The 20,855-nt window shown below is 42.4% G+C and overlaps 1 protein-coding gene across 1 annotated transcript in view; it reads right to left on the minus strand.

The window, feature by feature from the left end:
- Positions 1–20,070, minus strand: part of LOC149984269 (regulator of G protein signaling 22-like) — an 83,341-nt gene extending 63,271 nt beyond the window's left edge. Inside the window, exons 1-8 of the mRNA XM_090230527.1 lie at positions 19,662–20,070; positions 19,290–19,318; positions 18,998–19,060; positions 18,534–18,713; positions 18,088–18,173; positions 14,368–14,527; positions 12,470–13,137; positions 9,421–9,582 (exon numbers count right to left, since the gene is read on the minus strand). Of these exons, the coding sequence (XP_090086653.1) occupies positions 9,421–9,582; positions 12,470–13,137; positions 14,368–14,527; positions 18,088–18,173; positions 18,534–18,713; positions 18,998–19,060; positions 19,290–19,318; positions 19,662–19,683 (1,370 nt within the window). The 5' untranslated portion in view covers positions 19,684–20,070. The remainder of the gene's footprint in view (positions 1–9,420; positions 9,583–12,469; positions 13,138–14,367; positions 14,528–18,087; positions 18,174–18,533; positions 18,714–18,997; positions 19,061–19,289; positions 19,319–19,661) is intronic.
- Between the last annotated feature and the right edge of the window lie 785 nt (positions 20,071–20,855).

Here is a 20,855-nt window from a genome sequence, read left to right on the forward strand (position 1 = left end):
GATCCTAGTTTAGGTCACAGTCTAGTCTAGTACGGACCAGGTAATCACAGTTCAGGTCACAGTCTAGTATAGTATGGACCAGGTGATCCTAGTTCAGGTCACAGTCTAGTATGGACCAGGGGATCCTAGTTCAGGTCACAGTCTAGTCTAGTATGGACCAGGTGATCCTAGTTTAGGTCACAGTCTAGTACGGACCAGGTGATCCTAGTTCAGGTCACAGTCTAGTCTAGTATGGACCAGGTGATCCTAGTTCAGGTCATAGTCTAGTACGGACCAGGTGATCCTAGTTTAGGTCACAGTCTAGTATGGACCAGGTGATCACAGTTCAGGTCACAGTCTAGTCTAGTATGGACCAGGTGATCCTAGTTCAGGTCACAGTCTAGTCTAGTACGGACCAGGTGATCCTAGTTTAGGTCACAGTCTAGTCTAGTATGGACCAGGTGATCACAGTTCAGGTCACAGTCTAGTCTAGTATGGACCAGGTGATCCTAGTTAAGGTCACAGTCTAGCCTAGTACCGACCAGGGGATCCTAGTTCAGGTCACAGTATAGTATGGACCAGGTGATCCTAGTTCAGGTCACAGTCTAGTACGGACCAGGTGATCCTAGTTCAGGTCACAGTCTAGTATGGACCAGGTGATCACAGTTCAGGTCACAGTCTAGTATGGACCAGGTGATCCTAGTTCAGGTCACAGTCTAGTCTAGTATGGACCAGGTGATCACAGTTCAGGTCACAGTCTAGTCTAGTATGGACCAGGTGATCCTAGTTCAGGTCACAGTCTAGTACGGACCAGGTGATCACAGTTCAGGTCACAGTCTAGTACGGACCAGGTGATCACAGTTCAGGTCACAGTCTAGTCTAGTACGGACCAGGTGATCACAGTTCAGGTCACAGTCTAGTCTAGTACGGACCAGGTGATCCTAGTTCAGGTCACAGTCTAGTCTAGTATGGACCAGGTGATCCTAGTTCAGGTCACAGTCTAGTACCGACTAGGTGATCACAGTTCAGGTCACAGTATAGTATGGACCAGGTGATCCTAGTTCAGGTCACAGTCTAGTCTAGTATGGACCAGGTTATCCTAGTTCAGGTCACAGTCTAGTCTAGTATGGACCAGGTGATCCTAGTGCAGGTCACAGTCTAGTCTAGTATGGACCAGGTGATCCTAGTTCAGGTCACAGTCTAGTACGGACCAGGTGATCCTAGTTTAGGTCACAGTCTAGTATGGACCAGGTGATCACAGTTCAGGTCACAGTCTAGTCTAGTATGGACCAGGTTATCCTAGTTCAGGTCACAGTCTAGTCTAGTATGGACCAGGTGATCCTAGTTCAGGTCACAGTCTAGTCTAGTATGGACCAGGTGATCCTAGTTCAGGTCATAGTCTAGTACGGACCAGGTGATCCTAGTTTAGGTCACAGTCTAGTATGGACCAGGTGATCACAGTTCAGGTCACAGTCTAGTCTAGTATGGACCAGGTGATCCTAGTTCAGGTCACAGTCTAGTCTAGTACGGACCAGGTGATCCTAGTTTAGGTCACAGTCTAGTCTAGTATGGACCAGGTGATCACAGTTCAGGTAACAGTCTAGTCTAGTATGGACCAGGTGATCCTAGTTAAGGTCACAGTCTAGCCTAGTACCGACCAGGGGATCCTAGTTCAGGTCACAGTATAGTATGGACCAGGTGATCCTAGTTCAGGTCACAGTCTAGTCTAGTATGGACCAGGTGATCACAGTTCAGGTCACAGTCTAGTATGGACCAGGTGATCCTAGTTCAGGTCACAGTCTAGTCTAGTATGGACCAGGTGATCACAGTTCAGGTCACAGTCTAGTCTAGTATGGACCAGGTGATCCTAGTTCAGGTCACAGTCTAGTACGGACCAGGTGATCACAGTTAAGGTCACAGTCTAGTCTAGTACTGACCAGGTGATCCTAGTTCAGGTCACAGTCTAGTCTAGTATGGACCAGGTGTTCCTAGTTCAGGTCACATTCTAGTCTAGTATGGACCAGGTGATCCTAGTTCAGGTCACAGTCTAGTCTAGTATGGACCAGGTGATCCTAGTTCAGGTCACAGTCTAGTCTAGTATGGACCAGGTGTTCCTAGTTCAGGTCACAGTCTAGTATGGACCAGGTGATCCTAGTTCAGGTCACAGTCTAGTATGGACCAGGGGATCCTAGTTCAGGTCACAGTCTAGTCTAGTATGGACCAGGTGATCACAGTTCAGGTCACAGTCTAGTATGGACCAGGTGATCACAGTTCAGGTCACAGTCTAGTATGGACCAGGGGATCGTAGTTCAGGTCACAGTCTAGTACGGACCAGGTGATCACAGTTCAGGTCACAGTCTAGTCTAGTATGGACCAGGTGATCCTAGTTCAGGTCACAGTCTAGTATGGACCAGGTGATCACAGTTCAGGTCACAGTCTAGTCTAGTATGGACCAGGTGATCACAGTTCAGGTCACAGTCTAGTCTAGTATGGACCAGGTGTTCACAGTTCACAGTCTAGTCTAGTATGGACCAGGTGATCCTAGTTCAGGTCACAGTCTAGTACGGACCAGGTGATCACAGTTCAGGTCACAGTCTAGTCTAGTATGGACCAGGTGATCCTAGTTCAGGTCACAGTCTAGTCTAGTACCGACCAGTTGATCACAGTTCAGGTCACAGTATAGTATGGACCAGGTGATCCTAGTTCAGGTCACAGTCTAGTATGGACCAGGGAATCCTAGTTCAGGTCACAGTCTAGTCTAGTATGGACCAGGTGATCCTAGTTTAGGTCACAGTCTAGTATGGACCAGGGGATCCTAGTTCAGGTCACAGTCTAGTCTAGTACGGACCAGGTGATCCTAGTTCAGGTCACAGTCTAGTCTAGTATGGACCAGGTGATCACAGTTCAGGTCACAGTCTAGTACGGACCAGGTGATCACAGTTCAGGTCACAGTCTAGTATGGACCAGGTGATCCTAGTTCAGGTCACAGTCTAGTCTAGTACCGACCAGTTGATCACAGTTCAGTTCACAGTCTAGTACGGACCAGGGGATCACAGTTCAGGTCACAGTCTAGTCTAGTACGGACCAGGTGATCACATTTCAGGTCACAGTCTAGTATGGACCAGGTGATCACAGTTCAGGTCACAGTATAGTATGGACTATACTGTACACACTATCCTATATAGTTATATAGGATGGTGTGTATAGACAGTAGTTATATAGGATGGTGTGTATATACTGTATAGACAGTAGTTATATAGGATGGTGTGTATAGACAGTAGTTATATAGGATGGTGTGTATAGACAGTAGTTATATAGGATGGTATGTATAGACAGTAGTTATACAGGATAGTGTGTATAGACAGTAGTTATATAAGATGATGTGTATAGACAGTATAGACAGTAGTTAAAGAGGATGGTGTGTATAGACAGTAGTTATATAGGATGGTGTGTATAGACAGTAGTTATACAGGATGGTGTGTATAGACAGTAGTTATATAGGATGGTGTGTATAGACAGTAGTTATATAGGATGGTGTGTATAGACAGTAGTTATATAAGATGGTGTGTATAGACAGTAGTTATATAGGATGGTGTGTATAGACAGTAGTTATATAGGATGGTGTGTATAGACAGTAGTTATATAGGATGGTGTGTATAGACAGTAGTTATATAGGATGGTGTGTATAGACAGTAGTTATATAGTATGGTGTGTATAGACAGTAGTTATATAGGAAGGTGTGTATAGACAGTAGTTATATAGGATGGTGTGTATAGACAGTATAGACAGTACTTATAAAGGATGGTGTGTATAGACAGTAGTTATATAGGAAGGTGTGTATAGACAGTAGTAATATAGGATGGTGTGTATAGACAGTAGTTATATAGGATGGTGTGTATAGACAGTAGTTATATAGGATGGTGTGTATAGACAGTATAGACAGTAGTTATAAAGGATGGTGTGTATAGACAGTAGTTATATAGGATGGTGTGTATAGACAGTATAGACAGTAGTTATATAGGATGGTGTGTATAGACAGTAGTTATATAGGATGGTGAGTATAGACAGTAGTTATATAGGATGGTGTGTATAGACAGTAGTTATATAGGATGGTGTGTATAGACAGTATAGACAGTAGTTATATAGGATGGTGTGTATAGACAGTAGTTATATAGGATGGTGTGTATAGACAGTATAGACAGTAGTTAAAAAGGATGGTGTGTATAGACAGTAGTTATACAGGATGGTGTGTATAGACAGTAGTTATACAGGATGGTGTGTATAGACAGTAGTTATATAGGATGGTGTGTATAGACAGTAGTTATATAGGATGGTGTGTATAGACAGTAGTTATATAGGATGGTGTGTATAGACAGTAGTTATATAGGATGGTGTGTATAGACAGTAGTTATACAGGATGGTGTGTATAGACAGTAGTTATATAGGATGGTGTGTATAGACAGTAGTTATACAGGATGGTGTGTATAGACAGTAGTTATAGAGGATGGTGTGTATAGACAGTAGTTATAGAGGATGGTGTGTATAGACAGTAGTTATATAGGATGGTGTGTATAGACAGTAGTTATAGAGGATGGTGTGTATAGACAGTAGTTATATAGGATGGTGTGTATAGACAGTAGTTATACAGGATGGTGTGTATAGACAGTAGATATATAAGATGGTGTGTATAGACAGTAGTTATATAGGATGGTGTGTATAGACAGTAGTTATATAGGATGGTGTGTATAGACAGTAGTTATACAGGATGGTGTGTATAGACAGTAGTTATATAGGATGGTGTGTATAGACAGTAGTTATACAGGATGGTGCGTATAGACAGTAGTTATATAGGATGGTGTGTATAGACAGTAGTTATACAGGATGGTGTGTATAGACAGTAGTTATAGAGGATGGTGTGTATAGACAGTAGTTATATAGGATGGTGTGTATAGACAGTAGTTATAGAGGATGGTGTGTATAGACAGTAGTTATATAGGAATGTGTGTATAGACAGTAGTTATACAGGATGGTGTGTATAGACAGTAGTTATATAAGATGGTGTGTATAGACAGTAGTTATATAGGATGGTGTGTATAGACAGTAGTTATATAGGATGGTGTGTATAGACAGTAGTTATATAGGATGGTGTGTATAGACAGTAGTTATATAGTATGGTGTGTATAGACAGTAGTTATATAGGAAGGTGTGTATAGACAGTAGTTATATAGGATGGTGTGTATAGACAGTATAGACAGTAGTTATGTAGGATGGTGAGTATAGACAGTAGTTATATAGGATGGTGTGTATAGACAGTAGTTATATAGGATGGTGTGTATAGACAGTATAGACAGTAGTTAAAAAGGATGGTGTGTATAGACAGTAGTTATACAGGATGGTGTGTATAGACAGTATAGACAGTAGTTAAAAAGGATGGTGTGTATAGACAGTAGTTATACAGGATGGTGTGTATAGACAGTAGTTATATAGGATGGTGTGTATAGACAGTATAGACAGTAGTTATAGAGGATGGTGTGTATAGACAGTAGTTATATAGGATGGTGTGTATAGACAGTAGTTATACAGGATGGTGTGTATAGACAGTAGTTATAGAGGATGGTGTGTATAGACAGTAGTTATATAGGATGGTGTGTATAGACAGTATAGACAGTAGTTATGTAGGATGGTGAGTATAGACAGTAGTTATATAGGATGGTGTGTATAGACAGTAGTTATATAGGATGGTGTGTATAGACAGTATAGACAGTAGTTAAAAAGGATGGTGTGTATAGACAGTAGTTATACAGGATGGTGTGTATAGACAGTATAGACAGTAGTTAAAAAGGATGGTGTGTATAGACAGTAGTTATACAGGATGGTGTGTATAGACAGTAGTTATATAGGATGGTGTGTATAGACAGTATAGACAGTAGTTATAGAGGATGGTGTGTATAGACAGTAGTTATATAGGATGGTGTGTATAGACAGTAGTTATACAGGATGGTGTGTATAGACAGTAGTTATAGAGGATGGTGTGTATAGACAGTAGTTATATAGGATGGTGTGTATAGACAGTAGTTATATATAGGATGGTGTGTATAGACATTAGTTATAGAGGATGGTGTGTATAGACAGTCGTTATATAGGATGGTGTGTATAGACAGTAGTTATGTAGGATGGTGAGTATAGACAGTAGTTATATAGGATGGTGTGTATAGACAGTAGTTATATAGGATGGTGTGTATAGACAGTATAGACAGTAGTTAAAAAGGATGGTGTGTATAGACAGTAGTTATACAGAATGGTGTGTATAGACAGTATAGACAGTAGTTAAAAAGGATGGTGTGTATAGACAGTAGTTATACAGGATGGTGTGTATAGACAGTAGTTATATAGGATGGTGTGTATAGACAGTATAGACAGTAGTTATAGAGGATGGTGTGTATAGACAGTAGTTATATAGGATGGTGTGTATAGACAGTAGTTATACAGGATGGTGTGTATAGACAGTAGTTATAGAGGATGGTGTGTATAGACAGTAGTTATATAGGATGGTGTGTATAGACAGTAGTTATATATAGGATGGTGTGTATAGACATTAGTTATAGAGGATGGTGTGTATAGACAGTAGTTATATAGGATGGTGTGTATAGACAGTATAGACAGTAGTTATAGAGGATGGTGTGTATAGACAGTAGTTATATAGGATGGTGTGTATAGACAGTAGTTATACAGGATGGTGTGTATAGACAGTAGTTATAGAGGATGGTGTGTATAGACAGTAGTTATAGAGGATGGTGTGTATAGACAGTAGTTATAGAGGATGGTGTGTATAGACAGTAGTTATATAGGATGGTGTGTATAGACAGTAGTTATAGAGGATGGTGTGTATAGACCGTAGTTATATAGGATGGTGTGTATAGACAGTAGTTATATAGGATGGTGTGTATAGACAGTAGTTATATAGGATGGTGTGTATAGACAGTAGTTATAGAGGATGGTGTGTATAGACAGTAGTTATAGAGGATGGTGTGTATAGACAGTAGTTATAGAGGATGGTGTGTATAGACAGTAGTTATAGAGGATGGTGTGTATAGACAGTAGTTATATAGGATGGTGTGTATAGACAGTAGTTATACAGGATGGTGTGTATAGACAGTAGTTATAGAGGATGGTGTGTATAGACAGTAGTTATAGAGGATGGTGTGTATAGACAGTAGTTATAGAGGATGGTGTGTATAGACAGTAGTTATAGAGGATGGTGTGTATAGACAGTAGTTATATAGGATGGTGTGTATAGACAGTAGTTATAGAGGATGGTGTGTATAGACAGTAGTTATACAGGATGGTGTGTATAGACAGTAGTTATAGAGGATGGTGTGTATAGACAGTAGTTATATAGGATGGTGTGTATAGACAGTATAGACAGTAGTTATAGAGGATGGTGTGTATAGACAGTAGTTATACAGGATGGTGTGTATAGACAGTAGTTATATAGGATGGTGTGTATAGACAGTATAGACAGTAGTTAAAAAGGATGGTGTGTATAGACAGTAGTTATATAGGATGGTGTGTATAGACAGTATAGACAGTAGTTATACAGGATGGTGTGTATAGACAGTAGTTATATAGGATGGTGTGTATAGACAGTATAGACAGTAGTTATACAGGATGGTGTGTATAGACAGTAGTTATATAGGATGGTGTGTATAGACAGTATAGACAGTAGTTATACAGGATGGTGTGTATAGACAGTAGTTATAGAGGATGGTGTGTATAGACAGTAGTTATATAGGATGGTGTGTATAGACAGTATAGACAGTAGTTATAGAGGATGGTGTGTATAGACAGTAGTTATATAGGATGGTGTGTATAGACAGTAGTTATATAGGATGGTGTGTATAGACAGTAGTTATATAGGATGGTGTGTATAGACAGTAGTTACATAGAATGGTGTGTATAGACAGTAGTTATATAGGATGGTGTGTATAGACAGTAGTTATATAGGATGGTGTGTATAGACAGTATAGACAGTAGTTATATAGGATGGTGTGTATAGACAGTAGTTATATAGGATGGTGTGTATAGACAGTATAGACAGTAGTTATATAGGATGGTGTGTATAGACAGTAGTTATATAGGATGGTGTGTATAGACAGTATAGACAGTAGTTATATAGGATGGTGTGTATAGACAGTAGTTATACAGGATGGTGTGTATAGACAGTATAGACAGTAGTTATATAGGATGGTGTGTATAGACAGTAGTTATATAGGATGGTGTGTATAGACAGTATAGACAGTAGTTATATAGGATGGTGTGTATAGACAGTAGTTATATAGGATGGTGTGTATAGACAGTAGTTATATAGGATGGTGTGTATAGACAGTAGTTATATAGGATGGTGTGTATAGACAGTAGTTATATAGGATGGTGTGTATAGACAGTAGTTTTATAGGATGGGGTGTATAGACAGTAGTTATATAGGATGGTGTGTATAGACAGTAGTTATAGAGGATGGTGTGTATAGACAGTATAGACAGTAGTTATAGAGGATGGTGTGTATAGACAGTATAGACAGTAGTTATAGAGGATTGTGTGTATAGACAGTATAGACAGTAGTTATATAGGATGGTGTGTATAGACAGTAGTTATATAGGATGGTGTGTATAGACAGTAGTTATAGAGGATGGTGTGTATAGACAGTATAGACAGTAGTTATAGAGGATGGTGTGTATAGACAGTATAGACAGTAGTTATAGAGGATGGTGTGTATAGACAGTAGTTATATAGGATGGTGTGTATAGACAGTAGTTATAGAGGATGGTGTGTATAGACAGTATAGACAGTAGTTATATAGGATGGTGTGTATAGACAGTAGTTATATAGGATGGTGTGTATAGACAGTAGTTATACAGGATGGTGTGTATAGACAGTAGTTATATAGGATGGTGTGTATAGACAGTAGTTATATAGGATGGTGTGTATAGACAGTAGTTATATAGGATGGTGTGTATAGACAGTAGTTATACAGGATGGTGTGTATAGACAGTAGTTATATAGGATGGTGTGTATAGACAGTAGTTATATAGGATGGTGTTTTAACAGTAGTTATATAGGATGGTGTGTATAGACAGTATTTTTATAGGATGGTGTGTATAGACAGTAGTTATATAGGATGGTGTTTTAACAGTAGTTATAGAGGATGGTGTGTATAGACAGTAGTTATATAGGATGGTGTGTATAGACAGTAGTTATACAGGATGGGCCTTGACTAGAATACAGTCTATACATACGAAGTGGATAAAACAGTATATAAACATGATCACAATGTTAAATCGGAGGGCTCTGGAGTAGTTTAAAAAAAACGTGGAACGTCTGGGTGTCCCCGAGGAGAGGTTATAAAAACCCCTGGTGTGGATGACCTCAGTCTGTCTGTCTCACCAGTAGCAGAGCAGTGTCTCAGTGACACGGGGCTGAACTCTCTGCAGTCTGTCCTCTCTCCAGCAGGGGGAGGTAGAGAGACCCAGTCTGGTTAACAGCTCACCATTCAGACTGCTCTGGCCACCGGTCAGCAGGTAGCAGCTACGCATCTGGCCCAAGTGCCTGAAACAATTAAATCAATCAAATCACTGAAGACGGTTCTGTCCACGTCATTGGTTAAGAGGAAGGCTCATTGTCATCTCAGGTTCTATACTTCAATGAAGGGTTAGGGTTGAGGTTAGGGTTATGGCTTAGGTTAAGAGTCAGAGTTATGGGGTTAAGGGTTGGGGTCAGGGTTGGGGTCAGGGTTATGGCTTAGGTTAAGAGTCAGAGTTATGGGGTTAAGGGTTGGGGTCAGGGTTGGGGTCAGGGTTAAGGTGAAGGTTAGGAGTTATGGGGTTAAGGGTTGGGGTCAGGGTTGGGGTCAGGGTTATGGCTTAGGTTAAGAGTCAGAGTTATGGGTTAAGGGTTGGGGTCAGGGTTGGGGTCAGGGTTATGGCTTAGGTTAAGAGTCAGAGTTATGGGTTAAGGGTTGGGGTCAGGGTTGGGGTCAGGGTTATGGCTTAGGTTAAGAGTCAGAGTTATGGGTTAAGGGTTGGGGTCAGGGTTATGGCTTAGGTTAAGAGTCAGAGTTATGGGTTAAGGGTTGGGGTCAGGGTTAAGGTGAAGGTTAGGAGTTATGAGGTTAAGGGTTGGGGTCAGGGTTGAGGTTAGGGTTATGGCTTAGGTTAAGAGTCAGAGTTATGGGTTAAGGGTTGGGGTCAGGGTTGGGGTCAGGGTTATGGCTTAGGTTAAGAGTCAGAGTTATGGGTTAAGGGTTGGGGTCAGGGTTGGGGTCAGGGTTATGGCTTAGGTTAAGAGTCAGAGTTATGGGTTAAGGGTTGGGGTCAGGGTTGGGGTCAGGGTTATGGCTTAGGTTAAGAGTCAGAGTTATGGGTTAAGGGTTGGGGTCAGGGTTAAGGTGAAGGTTAGGAGTTATGGGGTTAAGGGTTGGGGTCAGGGTTGGGGTTAGGGTTATGGCTTAGGTTAAGAGTCAGAGTTATGGGTTAAGGGTTGGGGTCAGGGTTGGGGTCAGGGTTAAGGTGAAGGTTAGGAGTTATGGGGTTAAGGGTTGGGGTCAGGGTTGGGGTCAGGGTTATGGCTTAGGTTAAGAGTCAGAGTTATGGGTTAAGGGTTGGGGTCAGGGTTGGGGTCAGGGTTATGGCTTAGGTTAAGAGTCAGAGTTATGGGTTAAGGGTTGGGGTCAGGGTTGGGGTCAGGGTTATGGCTTAGGTTAAGAGTCAGAGTTATGGGTTAAGGGTTGGGGTCAGGGTTGGGGTCAGGGTTATGGCTTAGGTTAAGAGTCAGAGTTATGGGTTAAGGGTTGGGGTCAGGGTTAAGGTGAAGGTTAGGAGTTATGAGGTTAAGGGTTGGGGTCAGGGTTGAGGTTAGGGTTATGGCTTAGGTTAAGAGTCAGAGTTATGGGTTAAGGGTTGGGGTCAGGGTTGGGGTCAGGGTTATGGCTTAGGTTAAGAGTCAGAGTTATGGGTTAAGGGTTGGGGTCAGGGTTAAGGTGAAGGTTAGGAGTTATGGGGTTAAGGGTTGGGGTCAGGGTTGGGGTTAGGGTTATGGCTTAGGTTAAGAGTCAGAGTTATGGGTTAAGGGTTGGGGTCAGGGTTCAGGTGAAGGTTAGGAGTTATGGGTTAAGGGTTGTGGTCAGGGTTCAGGTGAAGGTTAGGAGTTATGGGTTAGGGGTTGGGGATCAGGATTAAGGTGAAGGTTAGGAGTTATGTGTTAAGGGTTGGGGTCAGGGTTGGGGTCAGGGTTGGGTTCAGGTGAAGGTTGGGAGTTATGGGTTAAGGCTTGGGGTCAGGGTTGGGGTCAGGGTTAAGGTGAAGGTTAGGAGTTATGGGTTAAGGGTTGGGGTTAGGGGTTGGCGTTAAGAGTTGGGGTCAGGGTTCAGGTGAAGGTTAGGAGTTATGGGTTAAGGGTTGGGGTCAGGGTTAAGGTGAAGGTTAGGAGTTATGGGTTAAAGGCCCATAACTGCAGTCAAAACTATGAAATTCCTGTGTTTTATATATATTTTCACACTATGAGCTTTGAAATGTCACACTGTTTTGGTGGGATGGAGTTTTGGCCTTCCATGGTGACATCACCGTGCGATGAATTAGTTAATAGACCAATCAGAAAGAGAGTTCCAAACCTCTCTGCCAATAAGAGAAAATGTTCTGTTTTCCCCTCCCCACTCAGGCCACTCCCAGACAATCCGAGCAACACTTTGACTTGAGAAATTGCCTTTAGTCAAGAAGATATATTTGTTTCATTTTGACCATTTTAATTGAAAACAATCACAGTAAGGTACTTCATTGTTACCCAGAAATGTGATTTGATATTGAGATAAAAACTGCTGTATTGGACCTTTAAGGAAGTACTGAATGTGTATATGAAGTACTGAATGTGTATATGAAGTACTGAATGTGTATATGAAGTACTGAATGTGTATATGAAGTACTGAATGTATATATGAAGTACTGAATGTGTATATGAAGTACTGAATGTGTTTATGAAGTACTGAATGTGTTTATGAAGTACTGAATGTGTATATGAAGTACTGAATGTGTATATGAAGTACTGAATGTATATATGAAGTACTGAATGTATATATGAAGTACTGAATGTGTATATGAAGTACTGAATGTGTTTATGAAGTACTGAATGTGTATATGAAGTACTGAATGTATATATGAAGTACTGAATGTATATATGAAGTACTGAATGTGTATATGAAGTACTGAATGTGTATATGAAGTACTGAATGTGTATATGAAGTACTGAATGTGTATATGAAGTACTGAATGTGTATATGAAGTACTGAATGTATATATGAAGTACTGAATGTGTATAAGAAGTACTGAATGTATATATGAAGTACTGAATGTGTATATGAAGTACTGAATGTGTATATGAAGTACTGAATGTGTATATGAAGTACTGAATGTGTATATGAAGTACTGAATGTGTGTATGAATACCTTATTCTCCTCCTGTCGTCCTGTAGGGTCTTCAGTCTCTCTATATCCATCCACAGACGCAAAAGCTTCTCTCCTAGTGTTCCCTTTAAGAAGTCCTTAAAGTCACCAAGGCCCTGTCTATCACCATTGTTACTAGCAGTGACATCATAGAACTCAAGGTCATGGTCATTCTCCTCCTCTGACCCTCCAACCTCCTCCTGCTGCTCCTTCAGTCTGCTGTGGCTGGTGGCTGGACCTCCCTCACAGGGGCTCTCTGTGTGGGGACCACCCGTCTCCTCATCAGTGGTAGAACAGGCGGGACTCTGGGGCTTGGGTTCCCCATTATCCTCATCTGTAGTTCCTGCCTCTATCTCTGTCTTTGCCTCTGTCTCTGTGAGGTAGACTTTCATCTCCTGCTCTGCGCTGTGGTCTCCCCGTCTCTTGTCCCAGTCTAGAAGTGAAGAGCAGAGAGGACAGTCCGGGAGCGAAGAGGAGAGAGGAAAGGAGACGAGGAGTGAGGAGGACAGGGCGTAGGACTCTGAGTCAGGGATGCAGGAGAAGCAGGCTGAGGCCGGACCCCTCTGTCCCTCCCGGCCCAGGGAGCACACCGGGGTTCTCACAGACCGGGTACAGACAGGCAGCCGCTTGTCCTTGTCCTTAGCCGTTGTCAACATGTCTGTTACCGAGGCCTGCAGACACACAAAGAACACAAACACACCCAGTGTGACTACAGGGAAGTGTTGCCTGGGGTGACAGAGACAGAGAAATACCTGGATCATACACAGTATATAAAGTAAACTACTGTTTTACCAACACCACAAAACAAGTGTTTATTTATGACAAATAATCATCTCCGCTGTACTGAACCATATTGACATCATACTGAGATATATAATCTCCGCTGTACTGAACCATATTGACATCATACTGAGATATATCATCTCCGCTGTACTGAACCATATTGACATCATACTGAGATATATCATCTCCGCTGTACTAAACCATACTGACATCATACTGAGATATATCATCTCCGCTGTACTAAACCATATTGACGTCATACTGAGATATATCATCTCCGCTGTACTAAACCATATTGACATCATACTGAGATATATCATCTCCGCTGTACTGAACCATATTGACATCATACTGAGATATATCATCTCCGCTGTACTGAACCATATTGACATCATACTGATATATCATCTCCGCTGTACTGAACCATATTGACATCATACTGATATATCATCTCCGCTGTACTGAACCATATTGACATCATACTGATATATCATCTCCGCTGTACTGAACCATATTGACATCATACTGAGATATATCATCTCCGCTGTACTGAACCATATTGACATCATGCTGAGATATATCATCTCCGCTGTACTGAACCATATTGACATCATGCTGAGATATATCATCTCCGCTGTACTGAACCATATTGACATCATGCTGAGATATATCATCTCTGCTGTACTGAACCATATTGACATCATACTGAGATATATCATCTCCGCTGTACTGAACCATACTGAGATATATCATCTCCGCTGTACTGAACCATATTGACATCATGCTGAGATATATCATCTCCGCTGTACTGAACCATATTGACATCATGCTGAGATATATCATCTCCGCTGTACTGAACCATATTGACATCATGCTGAGATATATCATCTCCGCTGTACTGAACCATACTGAGATATATCATCTCCGCTGTACTGAACCATATTGACATCATGCTGAGATATATCATCTCTGCTGTACTGAACCATATTGACATCATACTGAGATATATCATCTCCGCTGTACTGAACCATACTGAGATATATCATCTCCGCTGTACTGAACCATATTGACAACATGCTGAGATATACCATCTATGTGAATAAGCAGGATCTGCTGACCTGTCCCAGTGACACATAGAGGACCTTCATCAGGGTCTCTCTGTCATCGGGCCCAGGGGAAGGACAGACAGGCTCTGTGGTGACAGGGGGCTGGACTGAGGTACCATCCCTCTTCTGGTTCCAGCCCTGAGGGCCCCACTGAGAGAGCAGCTTCGCTAACCTTGGGAAACACCGTCAAGCATCAAACACACATCAATCAATCAAAACGTTATTTATAAAAGCCTTTTAAACAACATTTGTCACAAAGTGCAGGAATGGAGGGTCAGACAAAGCTATGAATGGAATAGAATATAATAGAATGGAATGGAACGGAACGGAACGGAATGGAATAGCATAGAATAGAATAGAATAGAATAGAATGGAATAGCATAGAATGGAATATAATGGAATGGAATGGAATATAATAGCATAGAATAGAATAGAATAGAATGGAATAGAATAGAATGGAATAGAATAGAATAGAATAGAATATAATAGCATAGAATAGAATAGAATGGAATAGAATAGAATGGAATATAATGGAGAGTCGCCTGCTCTCAACAGGTACAGTATATGGTGACATAGCTGTGGGATTAGGTATCCATGAGCTGCAGGAAGTAGACCTATAGGTTGAAGGGAAGTAGACCTATAGGTTGGGTCAGAAGTAGACCTATAGGTTGGGTAGAAGTAGACCTATAGGTTGGGTCAGAAGTAGACCTATAGGTTGGGTAGAAGTAGACCTATAGGTTGGGTCAGAAGTAGACCTATAGGTTGGGTAGAAGTAGACCTATAGGTTGGGTAGAAGTAGACCTATAGGTTGGGTAGAAGTAGACCTATAGGTTGGGTAGAAGTAGGGACAGGCAGGATCAGGATAAGGGCAGTGCTGACATCAAGACAAGGCAGGGGCTGATTTCAAGGTTTTACTGCTAACCTACAAAGCATTACATGGGCTTGCTCCTACCTATCGTTCTGATTTGGTCCTGCCGTACATACCTACCTGTACGCTACGGTCACAAGACACAAGCCTCCTAATTGTCCCTAGAATTTCTAAGCAAACAGCTGGAGGCAGGGCTTTTCTCCCATAGAGCTCCATTTTTATGGAATGGCTGCCTACCCATGTAAGAGATGCAGACTCTGTCTCGACCTTTAAGTCTTTATTGAAGACCTATCTCTTCAGTGGGTCATATGATTGAATGTAGTCTGGCCCAGGGGTGCGAAGGTGAACGGAAAGGCACTGGAGCGATGAACCGCCCTTGCTGTCTCTGCCTGGCCGGTTCCCCTCTCTCCACTGGGATTCTCTGCCTCTCACCCTATTACAGGGGCTGAGTCACTGGCTTACTGGTGCTCTTCAATGCCTTCCCTAGGAGGTGTGTGTCACTTGAGTGGATTGAGTCACTGACATGATCTTCCTGTCTGGGTTGGCGCCCCCCCCCTTGGGTTGTGCCGTGGCGGAGATCTTTGTGGGCTATACTCGGCCTTGTCTCAGGATGGTAAGTTGTTGGTTGAAGATATTCCTCTAGTGGTGTGGGGGCTGTGCTTTGGCAAAGTGGGTGGGGTTATATCCTGCCTGTTTGGCCCTATCCGGGGGTGTCCTCGGATGGGGCCACAGTGTCTCCTGACCCCTCCTGTCTCAGCCTCCAGTATTTATGCTGCAGTAGTTTATGTATCGGGGGGCTAGGGTCAGTCTGTTATATCTGGAGTATTTCTCCTTTCTTATCCGGTGTCCTGTGTGAATTTAAGTATGCTCTAATTCTCTCTCTCTCCTTTTCTCGCTTTCTCTCTCGGAGGACCTGAGCCTTAGGACCATGCCTCAGGACTACCTGGCCTAATGACTCCTTGTTGTCCCCAGTCCACCTGGCCGTGCTGCTGCTCCAGTTTCAACTGTTCTGCCTGTGGCTATGGAACCCTGACCGGACGTGTTACCTGTCCCAGACCTGCTGTTTTCAACTCTCTAGAGACAGCAGGAGCAGTAGAGATACTCTGAATGATCGGCTATGAAAGCCAACTGACATTTACTCCTGAGGTGCTGACCTGTTGCACCCTCGACAACTACTGTGATTATTATTATTTGACCATGCTGAACATTTGAACATCTTGGCCATGTTCTGTTATAATCTCCACCCGGCACAGACAGAAGAGGACTGGCCACCCCTCAGAGCCTGGTTCCTCTCTAGGTTTCTTCCTAGGTTCTGGCCTTTCTAGGGAGTTTTTCCTAGCCACCGTGCTTCTACATCTGCATTCCTTGCTGTTTGGGGTTTTAGTCTGGGTTTCTGTACAGCACTTTGTGACATCGGCTGATGTAAGAATGGCTTTATAAATCAATGTGATTGATGAAGTCAGGACAGACATGGATCAGGATAAAGGGCCGTGTCGATATCAAGACATGCATCAACAGGTGGTATGACCCATGTTGGTCTACTTCTACCCAACCTATAGGTCTACTTCTACCCAACCTATAGGTCTACTTCTACCCAACCTATAGGTCTACTTCTACCCAACCTATAGGTCTACTTCTACCCAACCTATAGGTCTACTTCTACCCAACCTATAGGTCTACTTCTGACCAACCTATAGGTCTACTTCTGACCCAACCTATAGGTCTACTTCTGACCCAACCTATAGGTCTACTTCTACCCAACCTATAGGTCTACTTCTACCCAACCTATAGGTCTACTTCTGACCCAACCTATAGATCTACTTCTGACCCAACCTATAGGTCCACTTCTGACCCAACCTATAGGTCCACTTCTGACCCAACCTATAGGTCCACTTCTGACCCAACCTATAGGTCTACTTCTGACCCAACCTATAGGTCTACTTCTGACCCAACCTATAGGTCTACTTCTGACCCAACCTATAGGTCTACTTCTGACCCAACCTATAGGTCTACTTCTACCCAACCTATAGGTCTACTTCTACCCAACCTATAGGTCTACTTCTACCCAACCTATAGGTCTACTTCTGACCCAACCTATAGGTCTACTTCTGACCCAACCTATAGGTCTACTTCTACCCAACCTATAGGTCTACTTCTACCCAACCTATAGGTCTACTTCTACCCAACCTATAGGTCTACTTCTACCCAACCTATAGGTCTACTTCTACCCAACCTATAGGTCTACTTCTGACCCAACCTATAGGTCTACTTCTGACCCAACCTATAGGTCTACTTCTGACCCAACCTATAGGTCTACTTCTACCCAACCTATAGGTCTACTTCTACCCAACCTATAGGTCTACTTCTACCCAACCTATAGGTCTACTTCTACCCAACCTATAGGTCTACTTCTACCCAACCTATAGGTCTACTTCTACCCAACCTATAGGTCTACTTCTACCCAACCTATAGGTCTACTTCTGACCCAACCTATAGGTCTACTTCTGGCCCAACCTATAGGTCTACTTCTGACCCAACCTATAGGTCTACTTCTACCCAACCTATAGGTCTACTTCTGACCCAACCTATAGGTCTACTTCCACCCAACCTATAGGTCTACTTCCACCCAACCTATAGGTCTACTTCTACCCAACCTATAGGTCTACTTCTACCCAACCTATAGGTCTACTTCTACCCAACCTATAGGTCTACTTCTACCCAACCTATAGGTCTACTTCTGACCCAACCTATAGGTCTACTTCTGACCCAACCTATAGGTCTACTTCTACCCAACCTATAGGTCTACTTCTGACCCAACCTATAGGTCTACTTCTGGCCCCCAGTAATAAAACATGGGGGATTACCTGTACTCGAAGTAGCAGTCACTTTCAATAAACAAGGGTAGTCTTTCTTTTAGGATCCACTCCACTCCCTGTTCTCTGTCCAAGCACTGTTAAGACAATGATTATTATTCTAATTTAGATGATGTCAAACACACACACAGGTGTCTGATTTCATAAAACTCCATATCATTAAATCAACCAACTAATCTGATGAGAAACTTGAAAATACTTTTTTATTTTTTTAAAGCAATCCTCTTTAGTTTGATTAAAACTTATGAGGGCAATGTAGTGGTTGGCAAATCAAAATCAAAGTTGATTTGTCAATTGAACAATATACAATAGGTGTTAAAACAGTACAGTGAAATAATCACTTGGAAGCCCCCCCCCACCCCCCACCCACCCACCCACAATGCAGTATTCTATATCAAGATGACATTCCATAAAGGAACAGGAGAATGTGAACTGACCAGAACAGTGTAGCGGTTGTCCACCACAGGTCTAGCAGTCAGCTCTGTTGGGTCCGTGAGAGGTTGTGATTTAAAGTACTGCAGGGCTGACCTGATCCTCCTAGACAGAGCCTCCGCTGCATCACTGACCACCTCAAACCCACCAGTCGCCTGGTTGTACTGTACACACTCAGGGAACGACTGGGTTGGAAGGAAACCAGGACATATGGGACATTATTTTCTCAGAATCTGACAGAATAGATACAGAGAAAGAGTAGCCCATGTAATTAGTAAATTATCTTAAAATCTGATCAACCGTTTGAGGAAAGGTGAAATCAAGACAAATCCACAAGCATAATAACAATTTCCAACATCTTTGTGCTTTACAAAAGTTCTGGCATTCATCCCACGGTGAAAATAAACACTTTTGTTACTGAATAAAGTAAATAATATGGCAAAGTAGAAATGTGACCGGATGTGTTTACAGGTAGACTGAGGAAGTCGTTAAAGAAGTGCACCAGAACATCATCAGAAGCCAGACAGTCCTCCTGTGGACATCGAACAGAAGACATCGGTTAATTCGTTTTCAATGTGTTGATATGGGGGGGGGGGGGGGGGGGGACTACAGCATTCACTTTAAATCCCTTGACAGAACCATAAAGTCATATTGTTGTTCAAATAACAGTACAGTAGTCTATAATGTGACATGTTGAAACGTTTAGAAAAAGGCATTCGTTTTTAAAAAATATATATATTTTTTATAAATGGGTTACTCACAAAATTATCGATGGTAAGGTAAGGTGGATCTATGGAAGAAAAATTAAAATAAAATTTAAGACAACTGATGCCACCTTCAGATAAACTGGGAACTCCCCGAATTCCAAAGCGTCCAAGACAACCGAAAACTAAGGAAACGAGCTCAAATCATGACGTCGGGGATCTTGAACTCAGAGCTCGAGAAAGAGGCCCGAGTTCCCGACTTGAAATTCCGAGTTGGATGACCGTTCAAAACGATTTTCCCCAGTCACAAAGCGCTCACCCCCAGTTCTTAGTTGTCTTGAACGCATTGAAAGTTCATAGTTGTTTTTAACGTTGAAAGTTATCTCACCGCAGTTTTAATTCAGCTGTTCTTGAACTCCCGGAACTCACCTGTTGTAATCTTCCCCAACATTCTTCACTTTTATGTACTTCAGTTGTCCTTAGTTATAATTCACCCAGAAACCTCAGCCAGGGGGCTCTTTACCTAACCTTGTAACACCTCTGACCCGCCGTCACCAGACCGTTCAGTGTGTAATTACCGACAGAGGGGTTGCTATGGAAGTGAACTCAATCACATTGCAGAAGAAGGGAGCAGTAAAACTCGTGACGCTGAGGAAACAATAACTGGAGTGCTAGTTTATCCAGTTTTAAAACTACTAAATATATTGCATTTTATTCAGTCTTCTCATTGTAAAGTAGAGATGATTAACCATAGCACGCTACTATGCACACCGATATGTATTCTAATCCAGAGAGGAAATAGACCGTGGTACTTTCTCAGTGAGTGCGACAGTCAAGTGAACGACAACCAGTAGAGGGCGCAATAACGACAAAAATAAATATTTCGACACAGCGGTGTTTTACAAAACACATTGTCAAATCAAATCAAAGTTTATTTACCGAATACAACAGGTGTAGCTTACTTACAGGCTCTAACCAATAGTGCAAAAAAAAGTATTAGGTGAACAATAGGTAAGTAAAGAAATAAAACAATAGTAAAAAGACTGGCTTTATACAGTAGAGGGGCTACATACAGCAGAGGGGCTACATACAGCAGAGGGGCTACATACAGCAGAGGGGCTATATACAGTAGAGGGGCTACATACAGAGGGGCTACATACAGCAGAGGGGCTATATACAGTAGAGGGGCTACATACAGTGGGGCTACATACAGCAGAGGGGCTACATACAGCAGAGGGGCTACATACAGCAGAGGGGCTACATACAGCAGAGGGGCTACATACAGCAGAGGGGCTACATACAGCAGAGGGGCTACATACAGCAGAGGGGCTATATACAGTAGAGGGGCTACATACAGCAGAGGGGCTATATACAGTAGAGGCTACATACAGCAGAGGGGCTACATACAGCAGAGGGGCTACATACAGCAGAGGGGCTACATACAGCAGAGGGGCTATATACAGCAGAGGGGCTACATACAGTGAGGCTACATACAGTAGAGGCTACATACAGACACCGGTTAGTCGGGCTGATTGAGGTAGTATGTAGATATGGTTAAAGTGACTATGCATATATGATAAACAGAGAGTAGCAGCAGCGTAAAAAGAGGGGTTGGCGGGTGGT

The sequence above is a fragment of the Oncorhynchus mykiss genome, chromosome 3 (assembly GCF_057628025.1).
Source record: "Oncorhynchus mykiss isolate SJ-2025 chromosome 3, ASM5762802v1, whole genome shotgun sequence".
NCBI classification, from domain to species: Eukaryota; Metazoa; Chordata; class Actinopteri; order Salmoniformes; family Salmonidae; genus Oncorhynchus; species Oncorhynchus mykiss.